This window comes from Falco peregrinus, chromosome 11, assembly GCF_023634155.1.
Source record: "Falco peregrinus isolate bFalPer1 chromosome 11, bFalPer1.pri, whole genome shotgun sequence".
Taxonomy (NCBI): domain Eukaryota; kingdom Metazoa; phylum Chordata; class Aves; order Falconiformes; family Falconidae; genus Falco; species Falco peregrinus.
In genome coordinates this window covers 23,302,531-23,319,283 of record NC_073731.1, presented here as the reverse complement: position 1 = coordinate 23,319,283, position 16,753 = coordinate 23,302,531, and the positions used below count along the sequence as shown (strand labels likewise).

The 16,753-nt window shown below is 38.9% G+C and overlaps 1 protein-coding gene across 1 annotated transcript in view; it reads right to left on the bottom strand.

Annotated features, from left to right (window-relative positions):
• Positions 1-16,358, bottom strand: part of KCNK2 (potassium two pore domain channel subfamily K member 2) — a 104,300-nt gene extending 87,942 nt beyond the window's left edge. The window contains exon 1 of the mRNA XM_027788645.2: positions 16,180-16,358. Coding sequence (XP_027644446.1) covers positions 16,180-16,213 — 34 coding nt within the window. The 5' untranslated portion in view covers positions 16,214-16,358. The remainder of the gene's footprint in view (positions 1-16,179) is intronic.
• Positions 16,359-16,753: the final 395 nt, after the last annotated feature.

Genomic DNA, 16,753 nt, shown 5'->3' with positions numbered 1-16,753 from the left:
TTCAAAATGACCACTTAGGGAAGAACATATGCCCAATAGCTGGTGTTTAGAATGCTTGACAGAAACCTACATATGGAAAAACACAAATGAATGTGCCTCACCCAGCCATGTTTTTCTTAAAGTAAATAACACTGAAGCCATATAAAACAATTACTGATTAACTGACAGCAATGCATCCTTCAATATACCACTTGCACATGTTAGATAGGTATACATCTGTATTATCTCCACATACTGCATTCATAGACTAGCTATAAGCTCTAATTATTACTATAATATTAAAATCATATTAGTATATCAGAAAAAGGTTATACTACATAATTAATAAATATCAGTAGTGTAATGAACTTGTTAATGAACACTCCTATAATGCAACAAAGATAGAGGTATCACTTAGCTGAACAGAATACTGGCATTGAAATGTGTGACTTTCTGACTTGCAGCATGGGACTCCCTGTCTCGCCGTAAGTGTTCCCTAAGCCTCCTTACTACAGACATACTGACATACAAGATGCTGCAGTAGTAAAGTCGGTAAGTTTATGTTCCTTGGGCTCATATTCATTTAAGGCTATAGAATGTATAATGTCAAGCTGGAGGCTGGAGGGTCACAGAATCACAGAATCCCAGAACGTTCAGAGTTGGAAGGGACCTCAGGAGATCATCTGGTCCAACCCCCTGCTGAAGCAGGTTCTCCTAGAGCAGGTTGCACAAAGTCACATCCAGGCAGGTTTTTAATGTTTCCAGAGAAGGAGACGCCACAGCCTCTCTGGGCAGCCTGTGCCAGGGCTCTGCCACCCTCAAGGTAAAGAAGATCTTCCTGATATTCAGATGGAATCTCTCTGTGTTGCTGTTTGTGCCCGTTGCCCCTTGTCCTCTCTCTGGGCACCACTGAAAAGAGCCTGGCTCCGTTCATTCTCTTGACACTCACCCTTAAGATATTTGCATGCATTGATAAGGTCCCTTCTCAGTCTTCACTTCTCCAGGCTGAACAGGCCCAGCGCTGTCAGCCTTTCCTCACCAGGGAGATGCTCCAGTCCCCTAGTTTGTGAAAGGGTTTACATGGTCTAGCTGCCTGCAATAACAGAGGACAAGGGTAGGTGACCTAGTCTTTCTTCCAGTCCAGATTCAGTCAGTTACTGCATATTGATGCAACCTCACTGACTTAGATTACACCACTGTAAGTAAGGTCAGCCAAGCTTTGTTCATTATTTCTTGTGATTTCACCTTGGCTCTTACAGGTTTTGGGCTTAGTCAACACAGTGATTTAAAAGCCACCATGCTCTGCACTGATGCACCTAGTTTTAGCTGAACACAGCCGATGCAGTCCAAAGGTAGAGCCTGAGCTCCCAATGTAACATGTGGGGAAAGTCGGTCACCCATGAGGGGAACCCACAGTGGTCTTCCAGGAACTGCTATCAACTAGCCACTGGGCGACACTACAGAAAAAGAAATGTACTAAACCCTGTCAAGCTCTGCAATTTAAACCTCTCAAAGGAGGATCTGTCCACACTTCAGGTTCCAGATGCTGTTTTGGTGGGCTTGTTAATGTGACAAGAACAGAGTAAAAAGTGGGGAGTGAGGAAAGATGGAGAACAAAATGCTAAAAGGCACCACTTGGTGCAACTCAGTAGCTGGAAACATCCACCCAGGAGTCAGGAGAGGAGATATGGGCTCACATCTTCCACCTCCCTGTGAATGCTTTAACCAGAAAGCCATTGGGTGGAGTATTCTTAATCCCCAAATATTTAGCTGCTTATGATTTTGGCAATAAAGCATTTTCTATTGGCACCCATGTCCTAACAGGCCAAAACTGAACACTTTTATTCCATTTTTACACATACCTTATTCAGGCGAATTCCCATCGACTTCAAAGGAAGCCTAAAAACTTACAGGCATTCAGTTCTCACATTATCTATGGCTGTGTCTATATTTATGTTCCCATGCATGCCTTGGCATGCCCCAGGGTCCTGCTCCAAAGAGCGTTCAGACCAACGCCCGGCTACAACATGCCATGGCTCACGCTCAGGCTTTGGGCTCAAGCTTTTCCTTGGCATGAGAACTGGGTCTGAGAGGTGTGGGGACAAGGGATCGGCACATGCCTGGGTCTTGTACAGCAATGGCATTCAGCCTGCATCTGCTTGTGAGCCCAGGGAAATGGGAAGGACTCCCACATACCATGACAGAAGTAGTCTACCTGCTTAAGAGGTTTCCACGGGCGTTCAGCAGAGCACAGCTCTCAGAAAATACTAACCGCAGGAAAGCACGAAAGGCAAACACTAAAAAAAAGTGTACCTGAAAAAGGTGTACACAGCTTGGTTTTGGATAAAGTGGAACTATGATAGAAACTCACTTACCCATCAGATTCAAAATCAGCATATGAACCAAGCCAAAGCAGTCACCCATTAATTTAGAATGAATGGCATGCCAATTATTCAAAGTTATTCCCTTAGTTCTTGCCATAATTTTTCTCTCTAGTACAGACTACTAAGTCTGACTAGGTAAGATGTGTGTATTGGCTTCATTACAATAGCATATATATGCTAAATATTGTGAAGTTAACTTTATTTCATTAATTCTTCGAGGTGGAAAAGTGCTGTTACGTCCATTTTTATCAAAGTGACCCAGAAAACAGTGACTTGACAACATTTCACAGGGAGTTCCCTGTGGACAAGAAATTGTTAACAGGTTGGGCTTTAGTTCTTTGTGTACTCAGCTGTAAATGTGCGCCAGGAGAACTGGGCCATTTTTCTCCTTTGTAATGGACATTTGTTTCTAAAATCTCCAAAATATATAATGGATATCATGATCATGGATAGAAAGTTTAATTATGCATGTATGTTTAACAACTTCTGATCTTTGTTCTAAATTTTCCTTACTGTTCTCTTACAACTGTAATGACTGATTTTCTTTTTCCCTTGTGAAGTTTGCCTTATAATTTTTTTTCTTTTCTGCCTATATCCTAATTTAGTTTGAAGGTTTTTTCTAAGCTGTTTTTCTTTCTACTTCCAAGTGCTTCTGGCCTTCTAGCTTACACGTTCTCCCTGTGAGATGAAGTACCATGCACATTTCCAAATTCTGTCTCCCTCAATAATAAGTAAATTTCTATGTTTTCAAGAGACTGCTTGGCAACTACATTTAGTTTGTATACAGCTATTACAGAACTGAGTTTGTTACTGCACAACCTGGGCTTTTTTGTTTGTATTCAAATTGACTTAAGATTTCATATTGAGCTGGGTATCAATATCCAATTTATAAGCAACAACAATTCCATTCATGTTCAAAGGGGCGTTTCAGTCATTTGAAATAGCTCTCTATCTGAGCAATTTCCACAGAACAATCTTCTTTTACCGTGCAGAATACGTATACTTAATTTCCTTTTAGATACAGCTTCCCACTCATAGTTTTGTTTCCTGCCAAAATAGTAGCTCTACTGAGGGCCAGGCATTGTTTACTTTTCCTTTTTTTCTGTCCGGTGTAAATTTTTACATTACTTCTTGCAAATTCACTCCATGTGAGAATTGAACTGTTGAAGTTGTTTATTTTTTACTTCGTCAATCCATATTTCTTCTTAAATAAGACTTGTTTGTCAGCCCAATCTACTGTGCCATCACCCCTTTCCTTCCTAAAACTTGCATTCTCATCCAAGAGTGTTCTCAGCCTGGCAAACTAACACAGCTGCTTCTAGATGTAAGTCAGAATCTCATGCAGTGTTTCTCTCTCAGTTTTGGTCTCTCTATGGCAATCTGATCTCAAAATTAGGATCCCATAAACAGAGAAAAAAGCATGGGTTTTTTTACAAATATCAAATACATTTCTCTTCTGGGTATTTCACATACAATTAACGCTCTCAGAATTTCATTCTTTCAAAGAGTGTGACACAACTTTTTTTTGCACAAACTGATAATTAGACTGCTCTTCTTTAATTGTAGGTTATTAAATAATATCCACTGCCCCTGGCCTGAGGTTACTAGAAAAAAAGAGTAGCTAGCTTTTGCTCACCTTTCTCTTTAGCAACTTTTCTTTTTGAAGAGACAAAATTCTCCTTTAATCCCTCTGCCTGATGCATTTCTCAAGAACCCCAGATGCAATAGCTGTAGTCCTTAGCTGCTATTCATTCCAGGTCCTTCATCCCTCACATTGTCTTCTATGTTTCTGATACTGGATGCATGGGGTCTTTTCTGTTCTTCTTCAGATACCATTGAGTGCTCTTAGTGGTGATTAATGCTAGTGCCCAGGTTGAATCTTGTAACTGTGATGAATCTTCCAAATTGTAATGGGTAAACTGACAAGTATGTGTTGGGCATGTGTGACACTGGGCTTGTGAGGGAGGGAAGCTGATGCTTCTTTTCATCTTCCTCTTGCTGTTGATCTGTTCTGGTTCAAAGCGATACATTGTGCAAGGAATGTTACACTTCTGCTTATGACTGTTCAGAGTCCAATTATCCTTAAACCCTTGCTTCAACCCAAGTCTAAAATAAGCTTTCTGGCCATAGGAAGGTGATTGTTACAAGCAGCAGGTCTCCTTTAAGTAAATGAGGAGAGTTAGCACTTTTTAAAGGAATCCCAAGTGGCCAGCCACTGAACAGAAAGCCACCAAACATCACACAATTTGGCGTACTGATTCTTTCGGACCCACCTACAAACAGAACTACCCATATGGGCCAGTGTCTTCTGGTTCCTGATCCTTGTGTTATCACTGTATGAATACAAAGTGCCACCTAATAAACTAGGCCCTTCTAGTCTGTTTTAATGAAATTTATTAGAAGTCCTGTTAAAACCACCATCTTGTTTATACTGATTATTTTTGCTGGTGTCAACAATACATAGGAGGTGGGGTTTGGCCAGCAAGGGCTATCAGTCCTGCATGCCAGCCTACAGGCCCCAGTAAAATATCAGTGGGAAAAGTGCACTTAGTTCTAGTCATTGGTGGTCCACAAAAATTAACCCAAAAAGCAGCAAAGGCGGCTTCTAGATGCATTCTTTCAGAGGAAACTTGGCTCACTTATTCTGGCAAAATGAAGGCTGAAAAGACATCTGATTGCTGTATGTAGATCAATCAAAAAGACTTTTTTGAGCTCATGGACCATGTTGGCACAAAACCAAAACCATTCTGCGAATAAATTTTGGCTGGAAATCACAATAAGCATGAGAAGAGCCAGCTTGTGGAACAACCTCTCAATAGGGAGGATGAGAACAAAAACCTAATGTTGTAAAATAGAGACTGGTCAATTTATAAAAAATGACATGCTGCCTGCAAAAACAGATTGGTCTCAGAGGCTCAGCAGATTGATGGTGAACCTTCCTGAACCCATAAACCACATTCTGCAGTCTTCACAGAGCCACATAGACTTCAGGGAGCTGTTGGGAGAGTGGATAGCTCAGCAAGTCCCACATCTTTTACTGTTCCCTTGTGGATATGGGCTGGATGGCCTCTGCATCCCAGACAAAGCCATGCCCATTGGCTCAGGTCCCCCAGCAGCCTCCAAACCAGTGCAGCCCACTGCCACATGAGTGCCGCAACCCCAGCATGGGAGTTCATTTGGCATGCAGCTTGAAAAATCCAAGACCTTCATCTCAAACCCTCTCAAACACACACAGAGATGTAACATTCTTCCAACCCACACCTCTCAGGACCAGTCTGTCCCTTCTCTAGCCTAAGGAGAAGAAAAATCATCTGGGGAAAAATGTCTTCTAGAATAAGACTGTTTTCCAAGAACTTGTTCTCTGATCTCCAGTATTTTTAGCAACAGTAGCACTAAGAACCACAGTGAAAATTGAACATTTTTATGCTAAGTTACCATCATCAGGGTGAAACACTGTAGTGATAACTTGAGAAGATCTGAGATTTAAGAGGCAATAACGGTGTCCTGGACTGCGTGTTCTATCAAAGCCAAAACACTCGCAGCAAGTAAGTGTCAAAGCCAAGGATATGTACCGTTTATTAATAGAAGATGAAGCTATTGCTGAGTTAAGAAGTAGCCTCAAGTTACTAGTATAATTAAAAATTGTGATTAAATATTAAGATGAGTGACAAAAATCAAATTGTGAGCTCTCAAAATGCCAAGTGAATAATTTAAAGACAGATTTTAAAAGCAGTTGGGAACAGCCTTTTTCTACTTTTTCTGCTTCTTCATATTACTAACCCTTTTTTACCCTTTTTAATATAATCCTCACACTTCTCTGGTATTTGCATAGGTTAGCAAGGTTACTTCCCCCTACAATGTACTGCTGTTTATAATACATGTTTGGAAATTGCAGAAAAGGCTGTGCTTGCACCCATCTGAAATAGAAAAACTGTCACAGTGAATAGAAGGACAACCCTTTCTGGGGCAGTTGGAGGAAAAAAAATATATATTTGTGGACAGAGCTAGGAAAATGAATCATAGGAGGGAGCACAGGTTGACCGTGGGTTGTTTGGTTATCTAAGTGTTTTCAGGATTTTTCCATTTACATTTTCTTTCCTGTTAAGAGTTACTTTTCTTATGTTGGGTAAATAAAAACCTTGCATTGTTTCATCTAAATGGTGTCAGAGGCTGATACGACTTATTTGCTACTGAGGAGGATCTAAGAAGCCAGGCAATTGCTGAAGCAAAACTAAGAAGGAAGCGTGTGCACTGACTGCACAGGTAGGTAGAATAGAAACTGGATCTTCCCACACATGTGAATGCACTCTTCCACATACTGTGAGAATGAAAACTTTTTAAGTTTTGTTGTTCTTGTTGTTGTTTAGAACTAGGTAAAAGACCCTCACACATCGCACAAAAGCAACTAAACTGTAGGTTAGGATCCTCAACTGGACTATGGAAGAGTGAAGAGACAGTATTAATCAGCTTGATCCAGCACATTAACTAGCGTGGCAGTACCAAGTAGTTGCACTGTTGTGTCCACGGTGGAGCTGAAATGCAGGTCCCCATGGGAAGTTTCAGTTAAACTAGTGCTTTCCTGTGAGCAAAGTTTTTTTTCTTGAAGAACTGGCTTCTGTCATCAAAGATATTTTATTACACCTCGAGAAAATTTCTCAGCATCTCCAATTCATGGTAGCAAAGAACAGCAACACAACCTTGACCCGCTATGCCAGATGTGCATTCCTGTCTGCCACCAACCTGGATGAAGGCATTGTTTTTTCACAAAAGTCGTACATCCCTATTACTATATGTTATCTCTGCGGTGATGCAAATAGACACACATAGGTAGAGTACACGGCACAATTACATCCATGAGCAAAAGCTGTGCATGGGTAAGGCACTATGCAGTGTTGAATAAACTCAGTAAAAGTAAAATTCCCACCTATCATTTTTCCCATAGATTATGGGAAACAGAGCTCTGATGCACATTTTAATGTTAGTTTAAAATGAAAAGTGCACAGTGCCCAATGGATCAGTGAATAGCTTTTGGAGAAGCCAAATGTTCCCAGAAAAATGCCTACCTAGTTGGAGAATTTTGAAAGGACAGGTAGGAGTTCAGCAGAGAAGACAGTAGACTTCCCCCTGTTTTTAACTCTGAGGACTGCCAAACTGTGCCCAGAACGACTCTCCTCTTAAAAGCTGATGATTTTCTGTCTACAGATCTGTCATACAGGCTGTCTTACAGCACTCTCAAGTCATACAGCTGGAGGCATCCACAGTTCTGCCATCACTATCCCGTTAAAGTCCTGTCTCCCCATAGCTTTAAATGTACTTGAGTTTTTGTGAAGAAGCTGTCCTCCACCCACAGCTAAAAGCAGGATTTCTACAGTGTTTGTTATGGTTTACTGGAAATCCCAAATACTTCTGCAAAGACTCTTGATAAATGTGTTTCCTGGATATAGCTGCATTTTTCTTTCCTGACATTACATCTCTGTGGAGAGACATTACACATCCACCGGTTTTCAATTTGATCTTTTAAGCCACTCCATGGCTTTGCACTTGTGTTAAGCACGTTTGCATTGTGAAGAGGTTCTCTTCCTTGCACCAGTGTTCAGCTCTCTACAGAAGCAATAGCACCTGTAAGTTACAGAAAACTTCTGTACAGAATTTCATTCCTCGCCTGTGTGCCTTCTTTTCACAACATAATGGCAGTCTGGGTGAGCTCTTCATGGTGGTGTCCCCTTTTGCTGGACACGTCTCACCTGAATAGAAACCTGAAGCAGATTCTTGAATATAAGTATCCCGGCCTCCTTACAGTCTGTACGAGGACAAGATTGATAGAATGAAGTATATAAATGATAAAAAAATGTGTATTTTGCAAAGTCGGTAACATATGATTCCTCCTCTCTGAGGATTTTACTTATGCGAAAACAGTTTATTCTCCTTATATACATAAAAGATAGGCTTTTCAGATGCAATTTTTATACATTTTTTTTAAGAAAACCAGATGTATACCACTGCTACCAATTCCTTGTTCATTAAATTAATCTTTTCTTACCCTTGGTAAAAAGGTGCAGACTATATATCAGCTTCTTTTGAATTTTTTAACTTCAGGTTGCATTTAGGCAGCAAGAGAACCAAGACTCTTGCAGCAGCTCTAAGTAGTTAAAGAAAAGATTCCCAAAACACTTGCTATACAAGCAAAAGGCAACACAGTTCACATGCAGTGCCCAGGCAATCACGAAGAAAAACTGTCTAGTTAAATATCTGCCACGAAACATTGCTTTCACTGAGCATCAGTATTGATTTCTGTGCAGTTTTACACTTACTTTTACTTCTGTATCATACACTTGGTAAAGGCAAGAATTCTGTCCCATCTTGAAGAGGACAAGTACTGTTACTTTCTGCTTGGGTCAGTGGCCTTTACTGCACAGGCTGAGAGCTGGCCATGTCTCAGTTAAGTCACAGAGCAACCATAAAGCCATCGCTGTGTCACATTAGGTGGTAATTGCCACATTCTCAAAAAAGGACTCAACTCCAAGCAGCACATACAAAGAACAAGGGAAGTGGTAGCATGCAGCACCTCCTGAGTGTCTTGCCTCTCTGTTTGCTGATGGTACAAAGAGAGAAAATGGTGGTCCAGAAGACAGATGGCAAAGTATAGCTCATATTCAGAAATACCGACTGCAGCAAGGCTGAGCTACATCAGCAGAGCTCTTCAGCAAGGCCCTTCTCTGCCATTTTTTTACAACTGTTCTGTTGGAAATTGCATTCCAGACGTCATCAAATCCAAGCAACAGTGACTTGTACATTAATAGGATTTTACTTTCAGCCTCCTACAGTTTATTCTTTACATGTATTTTCCAAATGAAAGCAAAAGTATGATGATGCCTATCAATTTTCATCATGTTATTTCTGCATATAGATCAGCAACAAGGGCTACACATCTTCCTACTTTAGTTCCAGACCAGCTTATTTCTGCAATTGTGTTTTTTACACTCTTCTCGACCAATGGTTTTCAAAATTCCTATAAATAATTACAGTAACATTTGAAAGTAGTTGATGTCTCATCTGAAGGCCTCAAGAAAACTTTAGAAACCCTCTCCTTGATGAATTGGTAGTGGATATCATTTCAGCATTTGATCTGGTTCTTTGCAATTGCCAAGATTATACTGGAGGCAGAACACCTTTTTTAAAAAGTATATAATACAAGTTCATTGTGGTTTTCAAAATGTTGCACTCAGCTTCAGCATTTGATTTCTGCCTGCCTGGATTTCTTTGGAAGCAAATGCTTGTTCATGTGAGAGATCAGACTACATACACCAGGCTCAGCCAGGAACATGTGCACACTACAGGTGGACCCCGCTGATCTGCCTCCCTTTCTACAGGAGAGTTGCACAGAAGCAGTTCAGGCAGCACTGGTACTGTAATAGTCAAATACAATCTCTTATTCAAATGTGTAACCAGGCGTTCAAGGCTTTGCTTTCTCCACGTGAGAGAAACAGTGGGGCTGAAGGCAGATCTCTTCTGGTGTACGTGTGGGTTAGCAAGTACAGCCAGCAGCTGCCATGGCCTTGTTGACTTACAGCATTAGAGTACTCCATAAAGGGGGTGAAGATTCAACTCTCAGAGCTCTTGAGGCCACACAACCTCAAGCCATGTGTTTATAGCTGGGCATATGATCTGAGCTCCTGTCTTCCATATGACAAAGATCATCTGCACAACCTTTGGTATGGCCTTTGCATCCCTCCCACCACTTCCAGTATGGTAGTAACATCTCTGAAGCTATCCTCACCAACCACGGAATGGGGGCATAATGACACTTTGAAGGGAATCCTGCAGCAGCCTGTAAGAGTCTGTTGGAGGTAAAGTTACAAGTCTGAGAAACCAGAGTATGGTATCAGCACTTTCTTCAGCATTCTACTAAGCTTTCTGTGTGTAACATAAGTGTATACAATACACAAAGTTGTTTCGTGAGCAAATATAAAGCAAATGGTAGATGGTAAAACTGAAATATCTATTTGAGGGAATAATGGCAACATTAGCAAGATAAAATCATTATATGGGCATGTCTCCCACTGAGGAGTTTTTGTTTTTTACGTGTATTTTTGTGAAGAGTGGGAAATACCTCTTTTAAGAAGTATTAGCAGAGAGAATTAGCAGAGAGAATCCAAACAAATGTCCTTACTTCAGCTAAGCAAGAGCCCAACAACATCTAAGGGCAAGTCCATGGGAATTTTGTCTTATTCTTCAGTGCTACAGTCCCAGGCGCCCTTAATGACAATGTTCTTAGCTTTATAAATTATAGTACAACCCGTAAGTTGTTTATCTCTGGTCATATAATGTGGTTTCTATTTAAATTTCAGTTATGTGGTTTTACCAGTTTGCAAGAGATTTGACCTTTCACTTGCTTTTCTCTATTACCTACCAACACATTTTTAGGCAGTGATACATTTTTGGTTTGGAGCGTGATGAAAATGAAAACAGAACAAAACAGCAGGCATTTCTCAGTGGCATAAAGGACAATGAAACTGGAGAGTCTATGATTACTGTGCAACTCAATGGGTTTTCAAATGAACAGTTCAGCAGCCACCACTCCATCATTCAAGTGACTGTTAAGATTTTTTTCTGATATTAACAGCTGCTCAGTTTATAATATGATAGTGCATATATTACTCCAAATCTTTGAGGGAGAAAATGAGTCAAAATCATTTTTCTCCTAAATAATCTACACATAACATTTCTAGTAAAAACATATGAAATGAAAATAATTTTTTTCAGCTTTGATGGAAAGCTTGGTCCATGTCAAATAGAGAAATAAGAAACATATTTTGGCTTAGAACATAGGATCGGTAGGGTTTCTTCAATTTGTCCAACAGTTCTGAATGGATAGCTATGCCTGTATAGAATCCCACTGATTTTATATATGGAGACATACACTTATCAAGTAGCAGGAAAAGTGGTGTTATGAGCTCTAAGTCTCTTTCCAGCTGACCTATCTGTGTCCAATATATTGTTCCTGTACAACAACTCACTCATTTTGTGGAAAAAATGTTATTCTTTCTGGGCTTCTTTTTTCATCACATATCACCAGTAAAAAGCATCATAATATAATCTTAATCCTGATCCCAAAGTAAATAAAATAGTTTCCTAATTCAGTTAATGTCTTTTGAATCATTTGATTTTGCCATCAAGCTTTTAAATAAGAGACTGCTTATTTTTGAGTGCTTATTCAGAAAAATCACACTGGACTCTTTTGCCCAAACATTTTGGATTGCTTATATCAACAGGAACCAGAACCTGCCCAAACTTACGGGTTTGATTAGTCAAAGTGTGCAGACAGAACAGTTTAGAAAGGCATTTTTAGATCCTGGCCTAAACACCTGGAGATGTGAAAAAGGAGGCAGAAAAATAATGCAGCAAATTTGTGCTAGACCACTCTGGACTAAAATATATTACATTTCACTGTGAACCTGAATTTTATCTTTACAGGAAACACTGCATGAATAAAATCATTCCTCTCCCAGCCCACTCTGACCTCCCTTTAGAAATATAAGCTCTCTTTGAGTAACTCAAATATCACACATGGACAAATCTATGCATTTACTGTGATGTTTCATGCAGTACTGTCTCAAAACAAAACATTGCTAAAAAGTGGTCATCACCACTTTAAATCATGTATTTTTTTCTCTCCACCAGTCAAAAATAAAGAAGGATATAATAAATAAAACAGTGGAAGGAGGCCAAAAAGGTATTTGTCTTCATGTTATTTTGTGGTTTACCGCATCATACTGAAGATCTCAGCATTATACCATGTTGAATGTTGCATGAATTTGCCTGCCAGCATAAAGTGGTTCCTTTCTCTTCCAGAAGTGGATGTAGGAAGTAAATCCTCTCTTTTTGTTACAGATTAATTAAGATGGGAAGTGGTTATACATACGAGAAAATTAAACTACCATCTATCTTATCTAAATCAATCACATTAAAATAAAAGTATTAAACATCTACTTAATCTCAACATGATGCCTCTCAACTTCTCAAACATGCTTTGTCAGTACTGCTTATCTTTTTGACTACATACTTTACAGGCATTAGGCATTAATTTTCATCTGGTTTTTTGCTCTCTCTTTTTCAAACCCTGTCTCATTATCTTCTCCCAGACAATTTTCAGCTTTCACCTGCTCTTGGACTTGGCATACTTCCAAGTTTAAAATCTTGACCACAGCAGAATTCTCACCAAGGGCCAGGAGAAACACAAAGCATACATACTAAGCGTACATAAATTTAAATAATCTCTGCAAACTAAGTTCTTACAGCTGTAGTGGGCTGGCAAATGCCTGGGTATATTTATTGATGCAGCTCTTTAATAGAGAAAACTAGAAAGTTTAAAGAACAGTGGAAAAATGGAACAGAGCCTACAAGAATAAAATATTCATTTGGCTGAAGCATGATCTAGGATATACCAAGAATATTTGCAAGGTGATCAGTTAGTCAAACAATGAGTGACAGTTCTGGAACAACCTTCTTTTTCTCCTCTGCTTTCAAACATAATACCTATTTCTACAGAATTTAGAAACACTATAAATATTTTCTCTTTTCCATTCTGTTAGCAGACTTTCACCTCAGCTTCTCCAGTATCCTCAGAGAAAGATGCTGAGGTGCTGTTTGTGCTAATAGGCTGTTTATGATTTTCCCTTATTTCTGCTTAGTTCTCCTTTCTTATTTTAGATTATGACTTTCCTGGAAACACCTGTCTTACAAATACTGAAACAGCATCAATAACTCTAAAGAGGTACGGATTAAATGTCTATTAGATACAACCTTCAAAGCAAATCATGTCTGATCTTGTTGGCTTGTTTGCATTACATTTTGGTTTTCATATGAAAAGGGGTTTGTGCTACAGGCCATGGCTAATATTTACCTCCACCTTCCTCCTATATATGATGCACCAACTCTCTTTTGAGATGTACCCTTCAGATTTAATGCCACAGATAGATACAGGAAAGGGTTGTGTCCTACTAATCCAAGCCCCTATGGAAAACTTCCATTTCAGGGAGGAATTTTCTTCCCTTTTCTTTTGAAAAGTACTTTTTGTTTTTAAATATTAAGTTGCTGCAATTTCACCCAATAGACAGAAAATAACTGAAGTTATATTCACATAGTCTATAATGCAGATTGCATAATGTAACAGGATGGCTCTGTTCCATTACGCCTCATTACTAAGTTGAAAATTACTGACGCTGTACATTTTTATCTTTAGTATTTTATCATTTTAAATTATGACTGCAGTGCAGGTTACTCTATGTAGTAAATAATCTAAAAACATTTCCTGCCTGGCACCCTACTAACAGCAAGCAACGCCTTCCTTCCCAGGTGGTCCTGGGGCCTTACTTAAATTCTAGTTAGGTAATTCCATTCTGCCTGCCTGAGGTCTCCTTTAGACTTTGCAAACGTATTCTTCATTTGTCATGCGTTTATAGTGGTGCTGCAGGCTATGGAACAGCTGTACTTGGGTGCTAGAGCAGTCTTGATACCTCAGTACAACTTACCTCAGCAGTTTTCTATACTCTTTAGAATCATGGGATGAAAACTGATAGAAAATAAGTTGGTGTTGGTGATGGCAGTGTTTGTTTTCAGTATTTAAAAAATAAATGCTTGAGTTCATCAGCTTCCTAAAGATTCAAAACTACTAATTCTTCAGCTGTGGTGCTAATGGTTGACAGGTTATCTAAAGCCTCTGACATTGCTTCAGAAGGCAACGTTAAACTAATTCTAGAGGAAAGTAGATAATCACTGGTAGTCTGAGGGAGCAGAGAAGGAAAGAAAGTAAAACAAGGAGAGATCACTGGCTGGGCTTTTTAATCAGTAATTCCAGCCTGAGCATCCACATCCATAGTACACACCTTAAAGCAGTAAAATGAGTATAAGACAAAGGATTCAATTAATTAGAGAAGTCGTCCTTCAATAAAAAGGGTTAAGTATTTTGGAAGCCATCATTTCAGCATAATTAAGCATTTAAAAGAAAGGTAAGTTCCAGTTCACTTTCAGAAATGCTGAATAGTAGACAGACAAAAAAATAGACAGACAAAAGAGAAACATAACTCTGCAAACAACAGAACTGAAAGAATAAAGTTCTGTTACACAGCACTAAAGGTTCTATTATGAAGGTGAGAAGTTGTTTATCTCCGTGTCAAGCTACCTTGTGTAACTTGTCTCCTCAAGGGAGAAGTCTATGACCAAGGTTTCATTTCAAGTGATCTGTTGATACAGCTATCAAAAACTAATTTGTCCAGTTTATTTATTCTTTTTGAAAATAATAAAAATACACAAATAAATGCAATCATTCTTTTAAGTGCTTAAATATTCATGAGCAATACTCATGTCTCTCAATCCTACAGAAAGTAACTATGAGAAGCATCCTTAGGCATAAGGGAGGAAAAGCCAGTTCACATACAATAACCAGTCAGAGAGAGATGTGAACCGAAGTAGTCATCCTGCATTTCTCGAGGTGTTTCTTCTTGAGTTCTTTTTTTCTCTGATTTGCTATCTTTCAGAGCCCCTATTTATAGCCCATTTGAGGACTTCCCAGAATTTTCTTTGTTCGGGGAATTTGTCAGGGTCTTAGTCACATAAAATATTTTTTACTGACACATCAAATGCTTTTGCTGACCTCTTGTTTTTAAGCACAACACAATGCAGTCACCAGCACCTGCAGTTTCGGGAGGCAGGACCGAGTACCCTTCAGTACCTTTCATATCTCCATATTCCCATAACTGAACTGGCCCTCAGTTGTTTCTAGTTCCTCACTAGTAAAGGTCAGTTTCTGTCAGTAATTTTCCACATCCCAATCCAACACAATTATTCAAGATTATGTTTACCCTTATGCTCAGCAAGGACTAGACAACCAAGCAGAAGGAGAAAATTCCTGCTAACAAACAAAAACCCCTGATACATCACATTGGAAGGAAGAAGACATTTTCTAAAGCTTTCCTTTGGCGAGGCTGGGCGGGGGGATGGGATGGTGACACATGGCACCAGAACAAAACCAACACAAAAGCAAAGGAAATATTCTAAACCCAGAATAGCTCAAAAGATTCATCTCTGTTTCAGAAACCTAGTAGTGTAAGTCGTTAGTCTGAGAGAGACTACAGGTTTTCCTCTTTCATGTGGTCTAAGCAATAAAGGATTATTTTTTTTCTTTCTCAGATTTTGGCTAAGATTTTCCTCAGGGCCTGAGAAAACTTTCCAGTCAAAATTTACATACCTGATGATAATTACGAAATAAAAACATAAGGACTTTCAATATCTGACTGCAGTGGGGACTACTCAGACTAACATGCTTAAGTGAAAGCATGTTTTAAGTGTTTTTTGGGTGGTAAAGATCACTCTAGTCAACAATTTCTTAATCTCCAAACTCCAAATTAAGAATCACACTGGTATATGTAAACAAATATGCATCATATTCAAGTAATATTTGTGATCAGAGCAGTTAAGGATATCTCGGACTCCCCAAATAAGCATTCTCAGTAAGAGCATACTGGATAGCTGATGCAATTTAACTATGTTATGCCATTCAGATATAGCAGATGTTCAATACTTACAAGTGTTGTATAGACTTCACTACAAAATCAACTTTCACAAGGAAGGCCATTAACTACAATAAATCACCTTTCTTTAGAACAGATATATATGTCATTGAAGCATTTTCTCTGATTTAATTATTAATAAATTAATCTAATTCTATATTCTAGTGCACCACCTGAAGTTATGAAAAATGGTTAGAAACCGTAATGTTTAACTAAAGTAAGTATTTGTCTATAGCAATGGTACTTACAGTAAAAATTATGTCTTGCTTGTGGGTTCCTCATTTGGTGATGTAATATTCAGAAGTCACCATGCTTTTGTTCTAACATAAACCATTTCCTTTATGGCTGTCTTTAAGGAGTCTTCTGAAGAAGTCATTTCTTCATAACATATTCTCTTCTGAAGTACACGTATGTTCTCTCTCTGTATGTCCTGTCCAAAATACTCAATGTACACATGAAAGTAAACTAGTAAGTTACTAGTTATGATACATAGCATCTATATAATGTTTTACATTTTCATACTACTTTACAAAGGGCAGCTGATTGAATAGGTTAGGAAGCACTTAGAAACCTGAAACAAAATTACAGAGTTCCTTAAAAGATTGAATAATTGTATCTCAAATATTCCAGAAGGTTTTAAAAGACCACAGCTTCTTTACTATAAATGAATAAATGAAAATTAGTGTCCCCATTAATTCTTCCTTTCTTAAGCATCATTCACATGAAACATGCATATGCAGCATGCAATCTAATTTCTGATGAAAGATCCCCAGTATGTTTTAGAGTCAGGTGTGTCTCAAAATAGAAAACATGTTCCATTGT